Source organism: Falco naumanni, chromosome 2 (assembly GCF_017639655.2).
Source record: "Falco naumanni isolate bFalNau1 chromosome 2, bFalNau1.pat, whole genome shotgun sequence".
Lineage (NCBI taxonomy): Eukaryota > Metazoa > Chordata > Aves > Falconiformes > Falconidae > Falco > Falco naumanni.
In genome coordinates, this window is record NC_054055.1 from 13685381 (window position 1) to 13708921 (window position 23541).

Genomic DNA, 23541 nt, shown 5'->3' on the forward strand with positions numbered 1-23541 from the left:
GCCCCTGCATGTTCTTTACGTGTCTGTCAGTAGCTGATGCATATCATGTTTTCAAACATAGCATGGAACCATGCAGTAATCTGAGGTTTTTAATGCAGCTTTAATTCAATTTGGATATAATATCTGTAATCACATTTCCTTTGCTTCCTCCCGTGGCGTTCACATTGACAGTATCATAGTACATCTTGTATTTTCAGGTGGAAAAGCTAGAGGGGCTAATCAGTCTCCTCCATCTGTAATGACTGCCTCTGCAGTGCTCCTTTTCCCCCCCTAAATGTTAGTATTGTGCAAGTGAAGAAAATAATTTTCAGTCACAAAACGTTGCTGCCATTCAGCTCTGACGACACTATTCCCTTCATTTTGTACACTTGCTCCGTTGCCAGAAGGACTTAACAGCATCTCCCTCTTTTTCAGTGCAGCTTGAGGTTGCACTAAGGAGCAGCAGCACATTGCAGCTGAGTCTCTCCATCATGTCTGCTCCTACGGTTCAACAGGCTGTTAACCCACCACAACGCACCCGAAAAATGCTTCTGATAGTAGCTGCCAGCCCTTGCCCTCAAGCACACCTGACGTTTAGTTTTCCTGGAAATGAACACAGGTATTTTAACTGAACCTGACTTGGAAGGTTTTAGCTTGCTCCAGCATTCCCTAAAGAAAGGGCACTCATTATCTCCAGTTCGTCCCTAGGGTGAAATGAGTCGCCACTAGATTTCTCCTAATGCTGATACCCCATCTGTCTGCTCTGGGTTAGGCATTCCCACACAAGTTCCATATCACAGGGATGTACTAGCTTAACTGAAAGGAATTTTAATCTCTGGACAACAGTCAGGGGCTCTAACAGCAGTCTTCCACTTCAACAAGGAGTTAATGCTCTTGTTTTGAATGAAAAAAACAGCAAAGGCCCACTTTTCGTGTAGTTCAGTGCTGTCTAAAGCATGGGTTAGACCTGCTTCCACACAGGATGGCTTCCACTCGTGATGGTTGCCTCTGGAGGGTGCTGAGTGCTTCCTGGGAACAGAGTAAATTCAGCCTCCTGCAAACACAGCTGCCCTGGAAAGGGACACTGACTATCCAGGGAGAGATGGTAAGAACATGGATTTAGTTGAAAGGATCATGTCTTAATACTTCCTCACATTTATGCATGTCACAAATGTTATAAAGCCATAAGCTCTACTTTAAATTCTCATTTTGATCTTGATCAGGATGCTGGTAGCAAAACCAGGACTGAGTTCATTCCTTCATTTCTACATCACAGCCTGCATTTGTAGTCCTCAGGGTAGGCACTGCCTTGTGCCAAGGGATACAGCAGGGAAATGCTGTGCACTCTGAGCAGTGCTTGGTCCTAATTTGTTTTCCTCTTGTGTTCTTTGGCGTTCTGAGCTGGATTTTAGAATCAAAAGGTACAATTTTGCTGGCCTTATTTAGGCATCTAGAGCGCAGATCTTTATGTAAGTCTAGCTTTGTGCTCCATATTGCCTGTGGAGTTAATGGCAAGTAATAGCCCCTTTAGGAGATGAACCATGAAATACACCTTGAGGAGCTATTGGCATTAGAGAGCTTATGTGCAACACCTGCTCATCTCTTTCTATTGCTTGTGGAAGTTGCTTAGAGAGGAGCTCAGCCTTAAACACTGATCCTTGGATGCTTCAGTTAGGAGAGATGGATCCTACCTAAGAATCTTTTAAGTTCTGGGGATGGAAAAAATGATGAACAACAGTAAAATCAGACAGATTCTCTCCTGTCCCCACCTTTTGGCCAAGCAGTGCTATCTACACATCCCTATTTTGTAGGAACCATGCACAAAAATTCATTGTTAAATCGGGAGAAAAAAAACAAAAAGCAGCAGCCTAGCTCAGCTCTTCTTTACAGTGTCCACCACTCGGAATCAATGGTCATTTGAGGCCTCAGCTGTCCAAAGGGCACTTTCAGAAAAAATTTCAATGTCTGACACTCTCATCTGCTAGTGATGATCACCGTTACAGATGCTAACATTAATAAAGCTACTGTCTTCTAGGTTTTCCGGATTTGCATGTCCCTATAAATTCCCCCAAAAATTAGAGATGTCTCAGTGCTCTCCACAGACAGTGGCTGTGCTGTTCCTAATTTCTTTTGCGGGCCGCCGGGAATTCTCCACAGCCATCCCAGCATCCACAAGCACAGCCTGTGGTCCTTTGTTCTGTGCTTGCCACGTTAAACAACACTATCACGTTGAGTCCCACGCAGCCCACGTGAAGTTGGCATGGTAGCAGCAGCCACGGCTGCTCACATCCCTAGACCTAAAACGCTCTAAGTGTAGCACTGTTTGCCCTCCTTTGGCATAAACAGATTTGATGAGCTTGAGTCTATCGTAAAAGATTTTTGCCCACTGTGTAAGTGTCTTTCTTTTAATTGTCTGCTAATTGGCAAACAGCTAATCCCACTTATTATCAAAATTCTTTCTCCAGAGAGAACTCAGCCAAGGGTTTCATAAATCCTTTTCCCTCATCCTTTTTAATTTCAAAAATTGTTCCAAGTATGATTTGGTAGCTATCACCTAAGGAGGTGTTCTTTTTGAGTTAATCAGCTCCTGCAAGGTTATCTGTGATCTATTTGAAAGTGCCTTAGCCAGCATCTTGTCTTCTGTCTTAATTAGTAATTAATGACCTAAAATTGTCACTTACCATAGGCATTTGTACTGACCTCTCAAATTAAGGTTGCCCATGAAATTAAAAGTGTAAGAAGCCTATTGGGTCACTTATTCTATCCTCTAAAGTGCATTTATTATTCACGGTGTGTGGCAGGGAACCCAAGCATAGGGTATGATTGAGAACACTGCAGTTAGCTTGTCTTTGAAATGTAAATACAATTAATGAGTATACCTGTCTTCCCCCAGGGTCTGTCCTTGTCTGCTTTGTCATTCTGACTCCTTTCTTTCTTCTCTTTGATGGGGGTCTTGATTTCCTTTCCTTCCTTCTCTCACTCAAGACTGAAAACAACATTTTGCAGAAGAATTCCAAGTGGTAAAAAGCGCAGAAAATGTTCCATGGATTTCTCAAAACGTGTGCTTTACTAGCATGCCTTTCAGTTCTCATTGTAACCAGGACTGTGCTAAGTGTCACCTTCATAATTTGGCACAACAAGTCACTTGACATGAACATGCTATTGCAAGTTTAAAAAAAGAACACCAGCTTGCTCGCAGTGAAAGCCCACATTGGCAACATATAGCTCTAGTGAAACTGTGCCATTCACTGGCTGTCACAGACTTTCAACTAAAAGCATCATATTTAATATAGCAAAATAAATTGTCCCAGGCAGAGTCAAGAAAAATTATTTGTAGAAACACTAGATCTCGCAAGAGAGGTCGCAGGACAGTAGGTCTCCATCTCTCAGTCTTCAATTGCCCCATACCCAAACTTTGCTCTTTATAACTGTATACAGTGGTTTGAAAAGAGGTTAAAAATACCCAAGGAAGGTATTTTAACAGTAAGCCGTGCCAGAGTTGCCATAGAGCCTTTATGGGAACCTGAACAGAAAAGGCACCTTCTACAAAACCAGTCTGGCTAGCAAAATGCAAGCTTCCTACTCATAAGGCCCAACAGCTTCTTTTTCCTCCACCAGCACTTTCTCTTCACCCCTATATTCAAGTTTGTGAATAAAAATTGAAAATGTCTTCTACTGCAGCCTGCTGGTCTGCTATGTGTTGGAGCACAACCTCTTCCAAGCACAGGAACTTTCCATTTCACGTGGGGAAAGTTGACCAGATGTGGCAGAAGGCCAACATAACTGAGTGGGGCTCACCTGACTGGCGATCTCCTGGCTGAGCTCAAATGTGTAAAGGAAAGTTCCAGTTAGAAATTTTTAGAATAAGAAAATTAGGGAAAGGTTTTCCACGTGAGGGCAGTGAAACAAGCTGTCCAGAGGGGTGATGGATTCTGTGTCCTTGGAGATACTGAAACCTTGGCTGGTGAGGGCTGAGCAGGCTGGACCTCCTCAGAGCAGAGGGTTGGACAAGGCAACCTCCAGAGGTCCCTTCAGCACCTACAGTACCAGAGACAAGAGGCAGGCCTTGTCTTTCACAGGAAAGGTTACTGAGGAGCTGTTACCCTGGGCAAGTCTTGTCAGCCACAGCCAAAGAGACTGGGGAGGTGTAGGGAAGATTAAGAAAGGGAAGATTTAAGGCTGGTTGGAGAACTACACCTACTGAACTTGGGGTGTCCTCATGAAAACAGAGCTCTAGGACATGGGGGAATAGAAGACAGCAGCTCTGGGTTGGGAAGCATTGACTGTGCCAGTCGGGAGGACCTGGGCATTAATGGCTGTAAAGCAGGGCAGTTTGATGGACATAGCAGCCTGGAGCTTTGAGGAGGTGAAGAAGTGCTGGGGCTACCTGAAGGTCCCATGTTCTAGGGCATGGAAACATGCAGAAACCACCTGGGGTGGTTTTTTTTTCTGTTCTTGGGCATACGGTAGCCAAAGGCATGTCCCAGGATGACTCCTCTCCTGAGTCCCTTCTCATGCACCAAACCAGGCTCTTTAGCTTACTTTTCTTCTGTAGCCCATGAACCTTGCCTGAAGTGAACTACACCAGTGGAAGGGGTGGAGTTGCCCTCGCCTGAGCCCTACCAACCCCATGGGCTGGTGGGGAAGGCAGATGAGTGAGCTGGATGTGAATTACAAATAATAGGCAGTAGCTAATTCAATGACCATAATTTTCAGAAATTATAGTCATTTTGCCTTTTTATTACTATTTTAAGAGATGCCAGTGTTCCTGTTTCCCTCAAGTGCAGACCTGTGCAGACCACTGACTCAGCAAATCTCATGTGGTCTTCAAATGAATGGTTGGGTGGGAAAGACAGGGACTCCAGCCACTGATACACAATACTAATTATTTCCATCATGGAGGAGGCAGAATTTTAACTGCTATTTTTAACCTCTAACTTTCCTCCTAAATGCACTGCTAGGTGACAGTAAAATGCATTAAAAAGTAACATTAAAATAAACCTATTAATTGGAAACAAAATTAATCACATGAGCTTAAATCTTTTTAGACGGAGCAAGGGCAGAATTCCAGCTCTCCCACTTCTGGCTGAGTACTCCAGCCTTTGGAAAAGCATCAGCTTTGCTCACCTCCTACAAGGAATATTTGTAGATCCCTGCCTAGGCAGATGCTTCCCAAGCAGAGAGACATCTCCCTGTCTTCAAGCTGTCCTTGTGTGTCCAAGTGCCCTAAAGCCCCCCGCCCCCTTGTCTTCATGCTTTCTGGTAGATGACCTCCTCTACCTGTCCCCAGCCACTCTCAAACCAGCTCCTGCTAGTTCCAACTACCTTTCTTCTTGGAAATCGACTTCAGTTATTTCAGCTTCCTTTGCAAACCAAGTGAGAAGGGGAACTGAAGAGGAGGAGAAATCTCGAGGGCAGCACAGACAGAATTCAAAGGAGCCCTGGGCAGAAGATAGCATGAACAAAGTAGAGCTAGGAACCTGCACTCCAGCAATTATCATGGCATGAAATTGTTTTGGGAATAACACTGAGAAGTCTGTGTAGAAAAACAGTAATATTTTTATCATAGCCTTCAGGGCTATGATCATATTGACATGGCACAGATGCGGTGGGATGGCTGCAATGACTGGAGTGTTGGAATGGAAGGATACAGGCTCTTTAGGAGGGACAGGCACAGGAGACAAAGAAGGGGTATTGCCCTTTATGTCAACGACCAGCTGGAGCACATGGAGCTCTGCCTGGGGATGGATGAGGAGCTGACCAAGAGCTTACGGGTGAGGATTAAAGGGACGGCAGGGACAAGTGACATTATAGTAGGGGTCTGCTACAGGCTGCCCAATCAGGAAAACCAAGCAGGTGAGGCCTTCTATAGGTAGGACCAGCCCCATATGCACAAACCCTGGTCCTTGTGGGGGGACTTCAACCACCCCAATATCTGTGGGAGGGACAGCACAGCAGGGCATAAGCAATCCAGGAGGTTCCTAGGACGGTTGATGATAACTTCCTTCTCCAAGTGATAGAGGAGCAAAAGAGGAGAGGTGCTGGACCTTGTTCTCACCAACAAGGAGGGGCTGGTGGGGGATCTGAAGCTCAAGGGCAGCCTTGGCTGCAGTGACCATGAAATAGTGGAGTTCAAGATCCTTAGTGCAGCAAGGAGAGCACACAGAAAGCTTGCTGCCCTGGACTTCAGGAGAGCAGATTTTGGCCTCTTCAGAGATCTGCTTGCTAGAGTACCATGGGATAAAGCCCTGGAGGGAAGATGGGCCCGAAAAGCTGGTTAATATTCAAGGATCATCTCCTCCAACCTCAGGAGCAATGCAGCTCAACAAAAAGGAAGTCAGGCAAAAATGCCAGGAGGCCTGCATGGATGAACAAGGAGCTTCTGGACAAACTCAAGCACAAAAAGGAAGGCTACAGATTGTGGAAGCAAGGGCAGGTAGCCTGGGAGGAATACTGAGAAATTGTGCAAGCAGCCAGGGACCAGATTGGGAAAGCTAAAGCCCTGATAGAATTAAATCTGGCCAGGGATGTCAAGGGCAACAAGAAAAGCTTCTGTAGGTACGTCAGCAATAAAAGGAAGATTAGGGAAAACGTGGCTTTCTCTAGAAGCAAACAGGAGACCTGGTTATCCAGGATATGGAGAAGGCTGAGGTACTCAATGACTTCTTTGCCTCAGCCTTCACCAGCAAGTGCTCCAGCTATGCCACCCAAGTCACAGAAGGCAAAAGCAGGGACTAGGAGAATGAAGAACCACCCATTGTAGGAGAAGATCAGGTCTGAGACCATCTAAGGAACCTGAAGGTGCACAAGTCCATGGGACCTGATGAAATGCATCTGTGGGTCCTGAGGGAACTGGCAGATGAAGTGGCTAAGCCACTATCCATCCTATTTGAGAAGCTGTGGCAGTCCAGTGAACTTCCCACCGAGTGGAAAAGGGGAAACATAACCCCCACTTTTAAAAAGGGAGACAAGGAGGACCCAGGGAACTACAGGCCAGTCAGTCTCACCTCTGTACCCGGCAAGGTCATGGAGCAGATCCTTCTGGAAACCATGCTAAGGCACATTGAAAGTAAGGAGGTGATTGGTGAACAGCCAACATGGCTTCACTAAAAGCAAACCATGCCTGACAAATCTGGTGGCCTTCTATGACAGGGTTACATCACTGGTGGATAAGGGAAGAGCAACTGACATCTACCTGAACTTGTGCAAAGCACTTGACACTGTCCCACACAAAATCCTTGTCTCTACAGTGGAATTGGCTGGATGGTGGCACTGAAAGAGTTGCTGTCAACTGCTCGATGTCCAAGTGACCAGTGACAAGTGGCATTCCTCAGGGATCAGCATTTGGATGGGCGCTGTTCAACATCTTTGTCAGTGACATGGACAGTGGGACTGAGTGCCCCTTCAGCAAGTTTGCTGACAACACTAAGCTGCTTGGTGAGGTCAACACACCGGAGGGAAGGGATGCCATCCAGAGGGACATTGACAGGCTTGAGCGGTGGGCCCATGTGAACCTTATGAAGTTCAACAAGGCCAAGCGCAAGGTCCTGCGCCTGGGTCAGGGCAATCCCAAGCACTAATGCAGGCTGGGCAGAGTATGGACTGAGAGCAGCCCTGAGGAGAAGGACTGCAGGCTGTTGGTGGACAAGAAGCTCAACACGACATGGCAATGTGCGCTTGCAGCCCAGAAAGCCAACCATAGCCTGGGCTGCATCAAAAGAAGCGTGGCCAGCAGGCTGAGAGATGTGATTCTCACTTTCTACTCTGCTCTTGTGAGACCCCACCCAGAGCACTGCATTCAGCACTGGGGCCTCTAACAGAAGAAGGGCATGGACCTGTGTTGGAATGAGTCCAGAGGAGGGCCACAAAGACATTCAGAGCGCTGGAGCACCTCTCCTATGAAGACAGGCTGAGAGAGTTGGGGTGGTTCAGCCTGGAGAAGAGAAGGCTCTGGGGAGTCCAGTACCTCAAGGGGCCCTACAGGAAAGCTGGAGAGGGACTTTTTACAAGGGCATGTAGTGACAGGACAAGGGGGAATGGCTTTAAACTGAAAGAGGGCAGATTTAGATTAGGTATCAGGAAGAAATTTTTAACTGTGAGGGTGGTGAGGCACTATGAGAAAAGTTGTGGATGCCCCATCCCTGGATGCGCTCAAGGCCAGGCTGGATGGGGCTTTGAGCAACCTGGTCTAGTGGAAGGTGTCCCTGCCCATGGCAGGGGGGTTGGAACTAGATGATCTTTGAAGGTTCCTTCCAATCCAAACCATTCTATGATTCTATGGTTCTGTGAATATTGTGACTAAATTTTGTGTGATGGTCCCTGAGAAAGAATTAGAAGTCACTGCAGGACTTCCATGGGACTAAGAAGCTGTAGTTTTGATAAAGAGCTGAAAGTCACTTAAAGGACTATCAGGGACACATACCTGATAAAGTACCTCATTGCATAAAAGGCAGAAGTTTCCCTTGACAGCAAAACAGAGCCACTGATTTTGATGGAGTACTGTGGCATGGCAGCAAGGACTCTCCCAGCCACTGCATTACCGCAGGGAAGCAGAGGATTGCAATCTTAGCTGTGGCCCAGCACTTAAGACGGTATCTCATAGCATCTTGTTCCTAAGACAGGCTCCATAATGAAAGACCAACACCTACTTCATGTCTTGGGACAGGGCTGAAGATTAGCTCCCAGAATGTGCCAGGACAGAGGTGGTGATGGGTGCCCCAGCAACTCCCCTAGGAGAAATGCGGATGGACCGGTGGTGTCAGTGGTGGAGTTATATGCTTCACTCTCCTGCTTGCATTCTCTTATGTCTCACTCCTATTTAAGAGATGCCAAACCCATCCCCGCTGAGATACCGCCTAATGCTTAAATGATTGGAACAATATTTATTAGCTCCAGGACTGCTGAAACAGAGTATAACATTTCTTCCAGAAGTTCAGCACACACATTGTACGCAACCGTAGAAGAAAACCTGTTAGAGGACTGAGCTCATTTTTCAGACAAGCAAAGCATCCACTGCTTTAAAAAAAAAAAAAAAAAAAAAAAAAAAAAAAAAGGGGGGGTTAGGCCCCAGTTGTCCTAGCTAATTTGGACAGAAAATAATTTCAGTTTTGATAACAGAGAAAGTTCTGAGTCAATTCCCCAACATTTTGAAGTTAACGACAAACTCTTTTAATCTTGGTTATTTTGTGATGTGCAACTAATTCCTGACATGCAACTTGCATGACGTACTCTGCAGGGCACACTTGACACTAGAGGTTAATTTCTTTTGTATGCTTACATATTTACATTCCTTCCCTCCTTATGAAATATAAACATCAAGACAAGTATTTTGACCTTCAAGAAATAGAAGCACATTTCACTGTCATGTTAAGACAACTTTTGTTTAGCAGATTACAACTCTGGAGACTGGTTTGGGTCATTGATTAAAATCCAATGCAACAAATTCATACAGCATTAATTGTTAGTGCACACAAAAAATGTTAAGCAAGAAGGATTAAAGGCTGCTCAGACATACCACAGCTCTTTCCAGCAAGACAAATTACAGCTATTATTTTATATCAATGAACTGTAATAATCTTCAATTCCCTGCACTGGCAGGAAAATTTGTGATAATGAACTCTTATCTACCTTACCTTCTACCTTATGATAATCAGGGTACTTCTTTGGTAGAGAAGGGGACAATCCTCACGTCAGCTTTGCTCATATGAATTTATTTAACAAAATACATTATACAAATCAGTCTTCCAATCACACCATATGTTTTTTATGATTAATGCTCAAGTAGAGTTGTTTACCATAGCTGTCTAAAAATAATGTGATTTTTAAAATAACATTTCTCACAGAAGTTAACACTTGGACTTCAGAAACAGGGAGCAAAGCCTGAATGCCCCACTCACCCTTTGCACAGCTGATCTTTGCAGAGCAGAGAAAGTTTTAGTGAAAGCAGTTGCTGCCTTTAGTTTATTGATCACTTTTTTAAAATCACTTTCACCTCTGGCATTCTGTGGGAGCGTGAAGCTGACTCCTCTGCAACCTTTTAGACTTGTTCAGTGCTTAAGTCCCACTCAGGTGGAAGCAGCCTGGAGTTTTCATTTGGAAGCAGCAGGAGGTGATGCTGGATGAAAGCAAGGGTAATCCTCTCAGCAAGCAATTCTAAGCAGGTCTCAAAAGATGCAATCAGCTGAAGAAATGGATCATCTAGAGGTTGGTCCTGTGCTATTCACTGTTTCAAAGTCTCTCTGCACCGCCTCCTCCCACTTGATCTGTGAAGCACGTGTGCAGTGGTCAGCGCAGGTCCGGCACAGCGCTGTCGCTGGGCTGTGTGGATGCAGGCTGTGGGGGCAGCCATCCCCACCCCGGGGCACCCTTGCTTGCCAGGCTAAGGTTCTCTTTTTCTGATAAAAGGGTTATAAGGTAATCTCATGAGGGCAAAAAAATTGCAAATTCCTTTTTTAGTTTCTGACAGCCACTGGCTCATACGTTTCCATCAGCCTCATTTGTCAGTACATAGTAGGAGGGGTGAGGGTTACTGGTCCCTGCTTCCTTCGGAACAGCCCAGGACCTCAGTTCTGCATCACACTGTCTCTAAGCAAGGGCTACAGCTACCCAAAAGGGAGGAGAAGCGGCATCCAAGATGGTTAGCCTCTAAGATGTCGCCAAAAAGCACAACACTTACTGATCATTATCACAAAATCTTTCTAGTTGGAAGGGACCCTTAAGGATCCTTGAGTCCAACACCCTCCTCCCCGCAGAACTACCCAAGAGTAAGAGCATCATCCACACTCCTTGAACTCCAACAGGCTTGGTGCTGTGACCGCTTCCCTGGAGAACCTGCTATGGATACTAAGGCAAAATTGCCTTAAAAATTACTGTAGGAAGGAAAAATGTGTGTGGAGAGTTAGAGCATATCGTGCCCATGTGTTTAAATTTGTGTGTTCTAGACTGTGGCAGATAAGAGGCAGGAGCAGCGTCAGCAGAGGGAAATGCTGGCTTTCAGGAGCAGGGGTAGCTGCTTCCTCTCCCAGTGACCCCTGGCCATTGTCCCATTTTTCCATCCTTGACTACTCTCAATTCATCCCAGGTAGAACATGATCAACATGAAACTTCCAACAAATGGCAACAAGAACACCTATGGAGAGGTTTATGTTGGGGTTTCAGTCTTCTGGACAAATCAGAGCAGGCTGCTTCTCTGCCTCCTCCAACTAACCCTGCAATCCAGCTCCTGCCTCCTCCAGCCTCCACAGCAATACTGTCCCTGGGCACTTCAATTGCATGTCACAAATCCCTACATATGTTCCTCTTCTTCCTTTTTTGGGGGTTGGTGTTGGTTTTTATTGGGGTTTTTTTTGGTATGGGGTTTTTTTGTGGGGGTGGGAGCGTTTCATCTTTTGAACTTACAGTTCTGTGTCATCACACACTGTACTTGTGGCAGGCAAATGGTTAGTTTGTTCAGCTTCTAAAAAGTAGCAGATAAGACTAGGCTCCTGGAAGAGCAGGTAATTTGTACATGTGGTAATTATGCCCCTTCTACCATTATTGTGCTCTTCTTTGTAATGGATTTAAGCACCCCTTTCTACTCTTGCTGATTAATTTCATGGTTTTCCAGGATCTCTGACAGTCAAGACTCACATCCAAGAAGCTACCAGTGCTGTGGATTTGGGTGACAAAATCCATTAAAAAAACCCACATAAACAATCCTTCACTGCTAATAAAAAAAAAAAAGGGAGGGGGAAGGAAGAGAACAGGAAAATGTTTAATTCACTTTCTCTTTAAATACTATCTAGTAATAGCCTAAATTATCAGAGCGAAGTCACAAAGGGCATGCATTCAGTCATTTTTAGGGTATTACAGCACATAGACGTAACACATGAAAGACTTGCAATATGAAGTAGCATAGATAGTGTTGGTTGAGACTTTATTATTTTGAGGGGTTGTGGGGTGCTGGGTTTTTTTTGTCTGTGTTGTTTTTTTTCCTTAAACTTCAGTGGCATCCTTTAGTCTTACCCTGGGGGGGGGTGGGGGGGAAGGGGTATGGATACTCACAGACAGTATAAAACACTAACTGAACATTTCAGTTGTTCATATTTTTATGATGTATTGCCATTTTTGAAGTGTCTTATCAATTTCACAGGTGAGAGTATTTGTTAAAAGTTGAAATGGTACACTTGCTAAACCACAGCCAAAGGATACCTCAACAGCATAATGTATGTTGAGGTAAACATGAAAGCGTCAGACAGCAAGTGGACTTGCTTTATACAGGTATATCCCTTCTAAACAAATTGTCCGTGTTGTCAAACTGGTTTACAAGCAACACAAAAGTATTCCTCATCCACAATTTCAATGCAATTTCTTACAAACAAAAGTCAGAAAACATTGTGGCTAAAATAAAAGCAGCCAAACAGTGAGATACACAAATCGGCAGGCAGAACATAGATGCTCACACTGGAACAACCATCTTTTCCTTACAGCCTTGCCCAGGAACAATCAAAAGGCAAGCATGCAGCATTCCATGTTCTCTGTTTAATGTCAGCTTAAACATAATGCAAAGTGACTACGGTCTTATACTTCTTCCAAGGCAACTTGTTTTCTTTCTGAAAAGCTAATGTATTTTTGTATGGATCTAAAGACAGAGTTGTGGTTGTCAAACAATCCATCTCGTTTCTATAACTGAACAAATACTGTTCTTTAGTTTACTATTAATAGCAAAATAAAGTATTTGATTTTGAACTAGACCCACAAGCAATCAAGCATGGACAAGCAGACATTTACAACGTTGGCATCATGACACAACATTCTGTGTACAACTTTGGGCATCAGAGTTAGAACATCATGTCATCCAGTCCATCCTCCATAAACTTCTTGTAAATTGCCATAAACTTTGCAACAAATGCTTCCAGATGATAAATGGCTTTGCTGCCCAGTTGCAGGCGGTGTTCATAGAAGGCTGCCATCTGTGCAACTTCTCCTTTCAGTTGCCCATCACAGTTATTTAGAAGTTCTGTCAGGAGGCCCTAAAAGGGGAAAAAAAACCAAACAAACAGGACAGTATTTGTAAAATTACATATTTTTTTTTGTCAAGAGGATAACCTCATTTCTCTGAAAATAGCCAAGCTATGACCAACAGTTCATTCATGAATCCAACAGAAGAGACATTCAAGAATCATTACACCACCTATTTGACAGAACTAGATTCATGGAACCACATCCCTTCAGAACTTACTTTCAAGACAAATTCCTCATACCAAAATAAGTGTTACCTATCCTGTTCTTAGATAAGAAAAAAAGTCATACACTGGAACTACTTACACCTTAATAAAGATGATAAATTAACCTCATCTCCAAATACTTTTACTTCTGTTGCATGCAGGCACATGGCCCATTTTTACCAAGACAGCAAGTGTATTAGAATCACTTCGTATCTCAACAGCATTGACCACAAAGAGAAAGAACATTAATAAGTAACAAGGAAAGGGCTCATTTAAAATTTAAGTATATTTGTTTACGTACATTTGTATGTACCAACATACACAAGATACTTTACAAAAAACCCCAGAAATGCCTTATTTTCAATCTAAGTCTGCAATAAAATCATTGCAAATCCATCTCTATTAAAATAATCACAATTAAATAAGAAGCATCTCTAGACCATTTCAAGTTTGTTGAGTGGGTAGAGAACATCCACCTTTGGCCTAACAACAATAATCCCCCAACAGGGCAACGCAGGATCCACTAACCTACCCTAAGAAAGGAAGGTTAAAAAAGCATCTAACTACCTAACTGTCAGAAAGCAGAAATCAGTTCACATGAAAATAAATTTATTATCTTGTAATTATGTCCGACGGCAAAGCGCACCTACAGTAAGTTGCAAACATTAGCTTTAATCTTTGTTCTGCTCTACTTTTCTTCAGCATCCTTCCATTCTGCCTAAAATAATAACATGTAAATTCCATTTACTTTTTTTTCCTCCCAAGATGGCTTCTGTCTTTGAAGAGGCCTGTTGGTCTAGCATCCTTCAGCAAGCCTCTCTACTAGGACATAGCAAATTCTGAACTTATAAAACCAAAGCTTTTGTAAAAAGAAAACAAATCATATCAAAATTAGCCCATAAAACATGCCTATGTTTCAATACAGAAACTGGCCTGAGGAGTCTTCAGGGGGACAAAGCACGTCCTCCTTTATTTTTACTCGGCTATAATGCTGCTGTACTGTGATCACAGAACAAGTTTTACTAAACCATTCAGAGGTGTGAAGAAGGAAGCCTGCAACAAAAATAAACTAAACATTTTCAGAATTAAAGAATCTTCCTGACCACAAAATTACACAACTCAAAGCCATCATGCCTAAACATATTAGGACATGAACCTAACTAGACAGTCTAGTGTATCGACTGAGGATCATGAGAAGTGAATGCCATGTATCAGTGTGTGCAGGAACAAGATCTTTAATTACTCCTTCAGAGCAATAACCTGAACCACTTTGGCTACTCCAGTGGAAAGAAACACAAGAGAAAAGTATCTCTTGGTCACTCATGTCTGTTTGGAAAGGTCACAGCTTTTCATCAATATTTGGATTATTTGTGATGTTCTGGTGTGGGGTTTTGTCTTTTTAAACTCAAACTGAGACTGTCATAGCATTATAAATAACACATTAAGAGCTAGATAGCTGAATTACCTTCATTATAATCTCAGGAGGAATACAGTGTGTCAGGAGTTCATAAAGCCGTCCACGGACCTCTAAAAGCCTGTTGGAAAGACACCATAAAAACATCAGAAGTATGTCCCCAAAGCATACTAATGTGTTTTCACTATTTGTGAAATATGCTGCAGGAGAAAAGTCAACCCAAGTAAAGTGGTTGGGTTTTTTTTCTGGTTTTGGTTTTGTGTGTTACTGTAAACCCAAAAGCACTGCACAAGTCAGTCTGTTTCAATTCAAACACTATGTAACACCTTTTACTCAAAACAGTATAGTAAGTTACATATACGTAAGTTACAATGGTCTCAGTTAATCTAGAAGCTACAAGACTATTAGAATTTGTCTCAGGCTTGTCTCCCTTTAACTCCTCTTAATATCTAAATTATTATTCACGCTCAAGATTAGTGAGAAGACAGCACAAAATTCATTAGAACAAGACTCATTTACACTGTTTTTCAGTTTTCATTGTTTACAAGAGGGGGTAAGATGATTAGGTGGTAGAAAGTGACACGACACCAATTCTCAGCTTTGGTATCAGGAGGTCAGACTCAAGTTATTTAATTTAAATTACAAGAATTTAAGTGACATCTCATCTAACCTAAGGAACAGACTAAAAGGATCACACCAGGAATATGATGCCAAGATGGATAAAGGGGGCATCTCCTAAAGACCTTGAAATAAGTGAGGATTTCTCATTTCCAATTCTTTTACAAATGGTGTGTTTGTGAACCAGAAGCCTTAAATAAAACAACGCCCTCCACACAACAACAACAACACACAACCCAACCCAAAAGACAAGACAGCACAACATGCAACTAAGCTTACGCTCAATTTTGATTACAAAGCTTCAACAGAAAAAAAACAGTAATAGTTTCAGTTCCTAAAGATCATTAAGCCACCTCTGGTAGTTTTAAAGCTGACTTCCTCTGGCTGCAAAGTAGCTAAGTACCAGCTCCAGTAGAAATGCCAGAAAATTACATAGAACTAAAGTAAAGATGTCATATTCTTAATTAGAGCATTATTTTTAGGTTTGAGAGTACACCAAAAGCGTAATTTATAGCTGCAAGCAAGTGTAATCACCTACTTTTGTGGTGTCTGTTCACTGACAATAGCATTTGCAGTTTCTCTCAAATAAACTTCCCAATCCATCTCAGGAATGTCTTGATCAGCAGTAAAAGGATACCTACATAATAATATATTTAAAAAATTAAAATCAAAGCAAACCGTCACCTATTCTAACAAGGCCTCAGAAGTAAGTTCATATATGTGTCAGAGTAATTTACATTAATGAGTGACTTACTGTTGTACTCTGCAGGACTCACACATAAGCAGTGCTTTACGAAGATTTCTGCCAGATTTCTCTGCAAGCCTTTGAGCCAATTCCTGAGGAAGAGTCAGGCCTTCTTTCTTACACACACTGGACAAGACGTGACAGATCTAGATGGAAAACAACAGTGAGAGCAACACTTAGTGAACAGTTTAGCATCTACAGAGTCTCCTGTCAGAACCACTTCTGGAACAGAGATGGACCAGTCTTTCAAAAGACATGCTTGAGAAGTCACCCACCACAAAGCAAAACTAGGTACATTTGTGGAAGAAAAATACTTCGTAAATCCACAGCAAGAATTTATCTAGTAAGAACTTTTAAATAACTTATTTTTGCTTGTTTCAACACACATCTTCAATGCTGGGAGCAGGCACTCGTACAGCCAGGCACCGGCTTTGAATAGGTCCTATAATTTTTGACATGGAGTTGCAGCACAGGATCAACCTGCAGGTCGCCATGTATTTCTCCATTGTTCTTCGCAAAGCATGCTGAGCATCTTTAGTGAGTTTGTCCACTTCTGTTAACAGCACCACTGAAAAAGGATTAAAAATAGTGGAGGTTTTTTATTAATATCAAGCCTTTCTAAGAAAATTAGTACTTTGACATAAAAGTGATAACTACCAAAATAAGTGATACGAGCAGAAAGAGGCAACATGGTTCCACAGGCAGGAAAAAAAAAATTGAAAGCCAATGTCTTAAAAAAGGAGCAGTAGAAAGCTGCCCTGTTATTGTAGCTGCCGCACCTTTCCATAGTCTTTTAAAAGAAAAATGTATTTTTATAAAATGCTTCAGAACAATCACGAGATACCTAACATCAAGCAGCTAACCTAGCCTTCTGCAGATTCCTCCACAGGCAACTCGCAGATGGCTCATTTCAGTACTGTGAATGGTCCAGTGAGAACAGCCTGGAGGAACAAGTCAGCACATTACTCCCATTTCTCTTCTGGTTATATACACAGCCTAAAGGAGACCAGCCAGCTTACGAGATACTCTGAGGTACGTGGTATGACTGCAGCTGTAAGGATATATAAATCACTAACTGGTAGAACCAATCACTGCCTAGCAGCTTAGGTGAAGTGCAGTATTTCCTGAGAATAGTGAAGCGATGAGACAAAGTACTAAATCCATGGCATTTTCAACTAATTTCTGCTCTACTCTGTCAAGATTTCTTCTCTCCTTCAATCTCTTGTTATATAGTTCTGATTTTGCTTTGAATTTAGTCATGGGAAGGAAAAGTAAGCCTTGTAGCAAAACATGTCTTGGCGAATGCAACAAAAGCCTTCTTCATTTTCTTACCCAGTGTCCTTCCATACTCTATGATAAAATGCTTTTAAACTTTCTGCCTAAGACAGCTCATGACCCAAAACATTACAAATAAGCAGCTAATACTTAATATCACCATTTGCCAGGTTATCCTGCCCATCATCTCAATATTAAGCCTCAGTCACTCATAATTCAACTACTACTGTAGATCATTAAACTAAGTTACAGTGCATTTCAGTGGTAGACTTGGAAAAAAGACAGCAGGCATCCAAGCTCCCTCTGCCCAGCCACAGTCATTCAACTACACCCTGTCCTTATAAGAAACCAACAGAAAAGACTACTTCATGCTGAGTATTTAACCACTCAAGGTATTTCCACAGTGGAAGAAAAATCGGAAGTTGTTTAATTTGGGAAAGGTTCATGTGTGCCTTCGTGGAATATACAGGTGCAAACAAAACAGTCAGCTGACATCTCTGAAAAAACAAGCTTAAGAGGGATTTTAACTGGTTTCAAATGTTTTTACTCACCTTTGAAGTCTCGTTGAGTACTTGTCTCAAGCTGTTGGGACTGTGCTACTGTCTTCAAGAGCTCCTGAATTACTACACGGTCATTGTTTCCTGCATCACTGTATCAAGAATATAAATAAAGCTTGCTTTAAAATAACTTTATATTGCATACAAAATACATCCTCCTAAGCAGCCCCTTGGGTCAATTGGCTGAACAAGAACGCCAAAAGAATTCAGAAGCTGTTGGCGTTACAATTAAGCTCAACACACATACTTTCTTGAAAGTCACCTTCCCAATAACAAAAACAAACTAAAGCTTATGCAGGCACAGCTGCATTAGTAGCACCGTATTGGGAAGTAGCTAAACAGTTCTCAAATGATTTATTAAATCATTAAATTAGAACTTATCTTTCTGGTATGAGAAATCTAAACTTTTGTTACCTATGATTTGGGCAAAGATCCACAATATGAACATTTTTATCCATTATGGCAAGAAAAATTAAGCCTAACCACATAATAGGATGCCTGACTCAAAAGACTGATGTAGATATACTACGAACAACCTATACGCTTAATAAACTTGAATGGCAGGCACACTCAAGTTACAAAGAGCTACTAGTAAAAAACTGATAGCGAGATACTATTACATTACAGCATGGATGGTTAGCTTTTCTCCTCTTTTTCTTTGCTTTTTCAGTAATCTAGCTTGCAAGTCAGTCCTCAGTGGTTGTCAAATCTGAGCCAAACTAGCTGAGCTACTAACCTGGGGACTGAGAAAGCTGTGCAGTGCTACTGTAGTGATAGGAGAAAAGGCAAGAGGAAGTCTAGTATCTCCCTATGATTTCCTGCCTTCTGAGAGAAAAAAACTCATTCTTTAGCATCCCAGACACCTTCACAGATGCCGCAGTAGTTGCAATATTTCACTGGCAAGCTAATGAAAAGGCATTTGTCCATCTAGTTCTAGTCACCACTCAACCAGACCCTCCCTGTTCTTGTCAAAGAGAAGGCAGCAGAACAGCCAGAAGTGTATTAGCTCAACAGTTCACAATCTCTTGAATAGGCTACACTGACTTTGACCACAGAGATATGTCCTTCAGCAAGGGAACAGACCTTTGATTATTACACTGCGGAAAACAAAAAGCAGGATGAAACAAGCAGGCTCTACTTAAAAGCTAGGTTAGTTTTTGGAAATGGAAAGTGATTATGAGTTTCCTAATGTTTAAAGATAAGTTATTATCTGCAGTAACAGAAAACCCAGTTATAATTGCATGGTGAAAGATTATCCTTGGTATTATATGACCACACCAAACATTCCACGAAAAAAATGAACAAAGGCAGTTACCACACAAGCGTTTAATTTTTACTGTTCCTTATTCTTTCACTACACACTTAATCAGGAGAACCCATTTCAAAGCATCTACCCAAGCCTGTCAAATGACCAGCAGATAACACTTTAGAATTCAGTCAACATCTTCCTTTTGGAGAATAAAAAAACAGTTCCATCTAATAAAGTTTCATAATAAATTCCACGTCTGCAAAGTCCTTTCCAGAAGTTAATTTTCTTTCCCTGTTGGCCATTTATCATGTTCCATGTTACTCAAGACACAACATGACTTGACAGTATTATAATTCAATCAAACTGCACAGGCTATAGCACAGCACATGCAGGTTCACCGTCTGGTCTGACACAAACATGACAATTGCTTGATCACTTAAAGTTGATGAATTAATATCTTTATTCTTAACCAAAACTCAGCACTACTATTATATAGAGTTCCACACTTTCAGGATTTTTATAAAATAATTCTATTTTACTTTAAATATACGTTTCAAGCTATAAGTACTCTATGGAGAGTAACAGAAGTATTAGTAGTATTAGGTTATCAGAGCAGAAGATCGAACAGTCATATATTTTATATCACCAAAATGCCATATTCAAACAGTTAATTACAAATAAAAGTCTCAGTCTTAATTACTTTGGTCTGTATTAGAATACCAGCAGATATTCACTAATCAATAGGCAGAGATTAGCTGCAAAACAAGATTTTAAAGGAGACGTGGTCCATGAGAATAACTTCTAGAGCAACATGAAAAAAGGTTTAGCAATTAGCACAAAGTTAAAAGTTACTTTGGGATACACACTTTCTTATAATTGCAACGCAGACAAATAAGCCAACATAACCAAAGCCTTCTAGTACACAATGACACTCTCATGTGGTCTAAAGCAACCTTAAAAATATTCAGGTAAATACAAGTATTTACTTTGTGTCAGTGAATTATCACCAGCAATTTCACAACTGTCAAACATGACATACAGTATACTATTACAGCTTCTGTCATTTAAATCAAGATCCAACCTTGCTCATGACAAGATTCCCAGTTATTTTGTTGTCATGTTCTTTCCCATGCTCTGAACTCTTTAAGAGTTACTGGGTAAACCTTACTTACATTCAAATCACAATTTTTTATTTGTGAGAGAACTAACAATAGGGGGGGGTGTTAGTTCTAATATACGTTCTCAGTTTCAACTTAAATGGTTAGATCTATGAATCCAGATGTTTGTCACCCAGTTCTCAACATCAGCAAGCTCACGTGGCTAGTTAAGCAGAACATTACTGTCTTTAGTCTAGAGCAACCCCAATTTTTTTCATTTAGAGCTGTTTAATTAAAAATCTTCTCCCTGCTCCCATGCGCAGTCCAGTCCAAATCCATAAACCATTATCTAATTTGCTCAGGCAATACATTGGGCAGTTAGTCCCTTATATAGCCAGGTTGAAACCGTTTGCAATATGACCAGCAGCTTATATTTGAAGTGAAACATTTCTACTGTACACTTACCTTGGGTTAACTTCAAGGTGATAATTACTTGCAATGGTGCTAATTTCAATTTTCTTTTTAGAAGGTGCCTATGTAGAATGTAAGTATATTAAAATTCAGGAGTGTTCTAGAAATCTGATGCAAAATACCTTACAGATTATAACCAGCTAGGTCACAGGCAAATCAGAAGTCGCAGAGATCAAAGAACTGCTGATGCATTAGACTTGCAGATCTCCTACCCTCCAACTCCACCTCCAAAGGAGAAAAGGAGTACTGACACATCATCCAGCCAGTAAAATAATAACAGTAATGGTTATTATAGCAACACATAGCACAAATCACTGCATACTGCAGTTACTGAGGTTTGTAACAAGAAGTCTTATTATTGGATTCAGCTGTTCAAAGTAAGTGATACTTTGTCCCTCCAAAGAAAAGTTTTGCAGGGAAAACCATTGAACAAGCCTTGAAAGGCTGTTTACTTCTCTTGGTGAAGGATTTCAAGTCTACACCTTGTTTAAATAAAGCACTAGTATTTATATCGCCAATGACTTTGGGTCTGAATAGTTAAATATATTCTATGTTTCTATCATCCAGTCCAAGTATTGTATTAGTTTCACTACTGTGAATTAAAAAACAAGCATTAACTAACCTACTTATCAATGAAGCTCAATAACTCCTTGCTGGTTAAGTGTTCCATAACAAGGATTATATGAATTGATAATATAACCTTTTAATAATAAACAACTAAGATAGCAAAAAAAAATTTCTAATACTGAAATTGTTTTCTCATTCTCATAGTGACAAGTTAAAACTTGTGTATATGCAAAAAGCAGTGCTAATTATCTGTAAACTAACCCTTATTTTAAAAATTAATTCAATTCTATACATCTAGTTGAGATCTAGTCTATCACAACTCATGCTATTGTCCAAACCCACCTGTAAAAAACAAACAACCCACCTCCAAAAAAAACCAAAAACAACCAGTCACAGAAAACAAAAAAACAACCCACATCTTCCCACCCATGAAGACCTAAGGAACAAGAACATCTGGCAAAAAGTATTTGCTCATGTAACCAAACTAGTCTGATTAATTACATAGAAGAGTTTGAAGATACTGAGTGAAAAAAAAAAGTTTATATTTGAGTTTTAAAGGCCTCACAACAGAAACACACCAGTATACAAATATCCACTCTACTTCACAGCAGATGGGGCATTTTTTTTTTTTACCGTTATACTCTGATGCTCAATCCTCAGTTTTTCCACTCCTGCACCATATAATTCCCTTAACAAACACATTATTCTTGTCTTTTTTCCAGCTCCTGAAGGTCCATATACCAGCAGATGAGGGAAGTCACCACACTGAACCTGAACACAAAGCAACAAGATTAGTTAGCTACAACAATATTTTCCTTATGAGAGATTATTCACCCTTTCATTCTCACCCAAGTTTACATGAAATAATTTTTCCAGGTCAGTTACAACACAACACCTAGAAGTAGAACTGCCAAGTAACTCATGTAACTGCAAACACCTCACCCCTATAAAAAATAATAAAAAAAAACCCAAACAAAAAGAAAAGTCCCGAACCCAAAACCCCCACCAAACAACAAAACAAGCCCAAAATCCAACAAAAAAGCACTCCAACATCTACATGTTTTCCAGGGTTTCTAGCATGATAGCTGCAATAAACACAGCTGTAAAAAAGGGTTAAAACAAAGTTTAAAGCAGATATACACATACATAATTGTGGCATATATATAATTATTTTACTGTTTCACTTGCAAGCCTTTAACATAAGCAAATAAGTGATAGCCTGCATTTACATAAAGTTAGGAGTTTGTTTCTTGAAAAGCTAAAAAGCACGGCCCGAGAACATCTGACCAAACCCCACAATCAAGAGTTTACAACGGTCAGAGAGAAACACTGAGGGAGTGAATCATCCCGGGGTCTAGCAAAGAGAAGCCAGTACCTCCGGCAGGGGAAGCAGTCCTTTAACAGCCAAGCAATTAGATAGTCCTGACTTTTATTATTCCCGGCTGCTCCCCTTAAAACTTCAGCTAACTTTTAAGCAAACAAGCTAAACCCTGCTTTCAGAGGCACCGGTCGTTCCCGGCTGAAACCAGCAGAAGCACTGACGCACACCACTCCTCAGAAAGGCATGGCGCTCATTTCCTCGCAGCCTTTCCCTCAGCGTCAAGGCGAGGCTGCGGAGCGGGGCACGCTGCCCCGAAGGCCGGGGCCTGCACAGAGGGGCAGCGCCAGCCCAAACCCTACAGACGCGCGGGAGCAGTGTCACAGGCCGCCGAGCCCCGGCCCCAGGAGGATCCCCGCTGCGGGGAGGGGAGGACTCGGTGGCGGGTCCGCCTCAGGCGTCCCACGGCGGGAGGCCGCAGCGGGCAGAGGGCAGCGGGCAGAGGCCGCCAGGGTGGCCGCCGAGGGCCACTGGACGGGCCCGGGCATCCCCTCACCAGGTTGCGAAGCTGCGCAGCCTGCTCGCGGTGGTAATCCAGCCGGCCGAGGGAGCCGGGCCGGTACTTGTCGGCCCAGAGGCTCATGGCGGTTGAAAAGCGCGCGCCGAACTGCAGCGCGCAGCCGCAGCCCGTCAGCGGCGGGAGGAGCTGCCAGTACGGCGGCCGCCGAGGGACAAGCGCCGGCGGGAGCACGCTCCCGCCCCGCCCCCGCCGCCTCCTCGCGTGAGCCCCAGTGGCCGCGCCGCCGCCCGGCTGGAGGGGGCCGCGGCGGCTGCGGGCTGTTTTCGCCTCCCAAGTGGCAGTTTTTTGCCCCCTGCGCCCTGGCAGGTGACAAGGGGCAAAGCTCGTGCTCCGGGGCGGCGGCTGCCCCCGCACTCGCTGCCGCGGGGTCCCGCCTTCTGCAGTGCCGGGCCTGGTGTCACCCGCCATGGCGTGGGCAGGCCGCCGGGGCAGGGACGGCTAACGCCAGGCCCGGCGGTGCCAATAC

The 23541-nt window shown here is 42.6% G+C and overlaps 1 protein-coding gene across 1 annotated transcript; it reads right to left on the reverse strand.

Moving 5' to 3' along the window:
- Nucleotides 1-11712: 11712 nt before the first annotated feature.
- Nucleotides 11713-23187, reverse strand: RFC3 (replication factor C subunit 3). Its single transcript, XM_040584063.1, has 9 exons — nt 23052-23187; nt 21811-21948; nt 20605-20672; nt 17788-17885; nt 16348-16529; nt 15971-16107; nt 15755-15853; nt 14650-14719; nt 11713-12989 (listed from the first exon to the last, which is right to left on the reverse strand). The coding sequence occupies exons 1-9, from the start codon at nt 23136-23138 to the stop codon at nt 12798-12800; spliced, it is 1071 nt and encodes a 356-aa protein (XP_040439997.1). The 5' UTR covers nt 23139-23187; the 3' UTR covers nt 11713-12797.
- Between the last annotated feature and the right edge of the window lie 354 nt (nt 23188-23541).

Coding starts and splice junctions, on each gene's coding strand:
- RFC3 (XM_040584063.1), bottom strand. CDS start 23,138: ATGAGCCTCTGGGCCGACAAGTACCGGCCCGGCTCCCTCGGCCGGCTG. Junction 16,108..16,347: donor CTGCTCCCAGCATTGAAGAT/GTGTGTTGAAAC, acceptor TTTTCCATCTAG/ATCTGTCACGTCTTGTCCAG. Junction 12,990..14,649: donor CTCCTGAGATTATAATGAAG/GTAATTCAGCTA, acceptor TTCCCCTTTTAG/GGCCTCCTGACAGAACTTCT.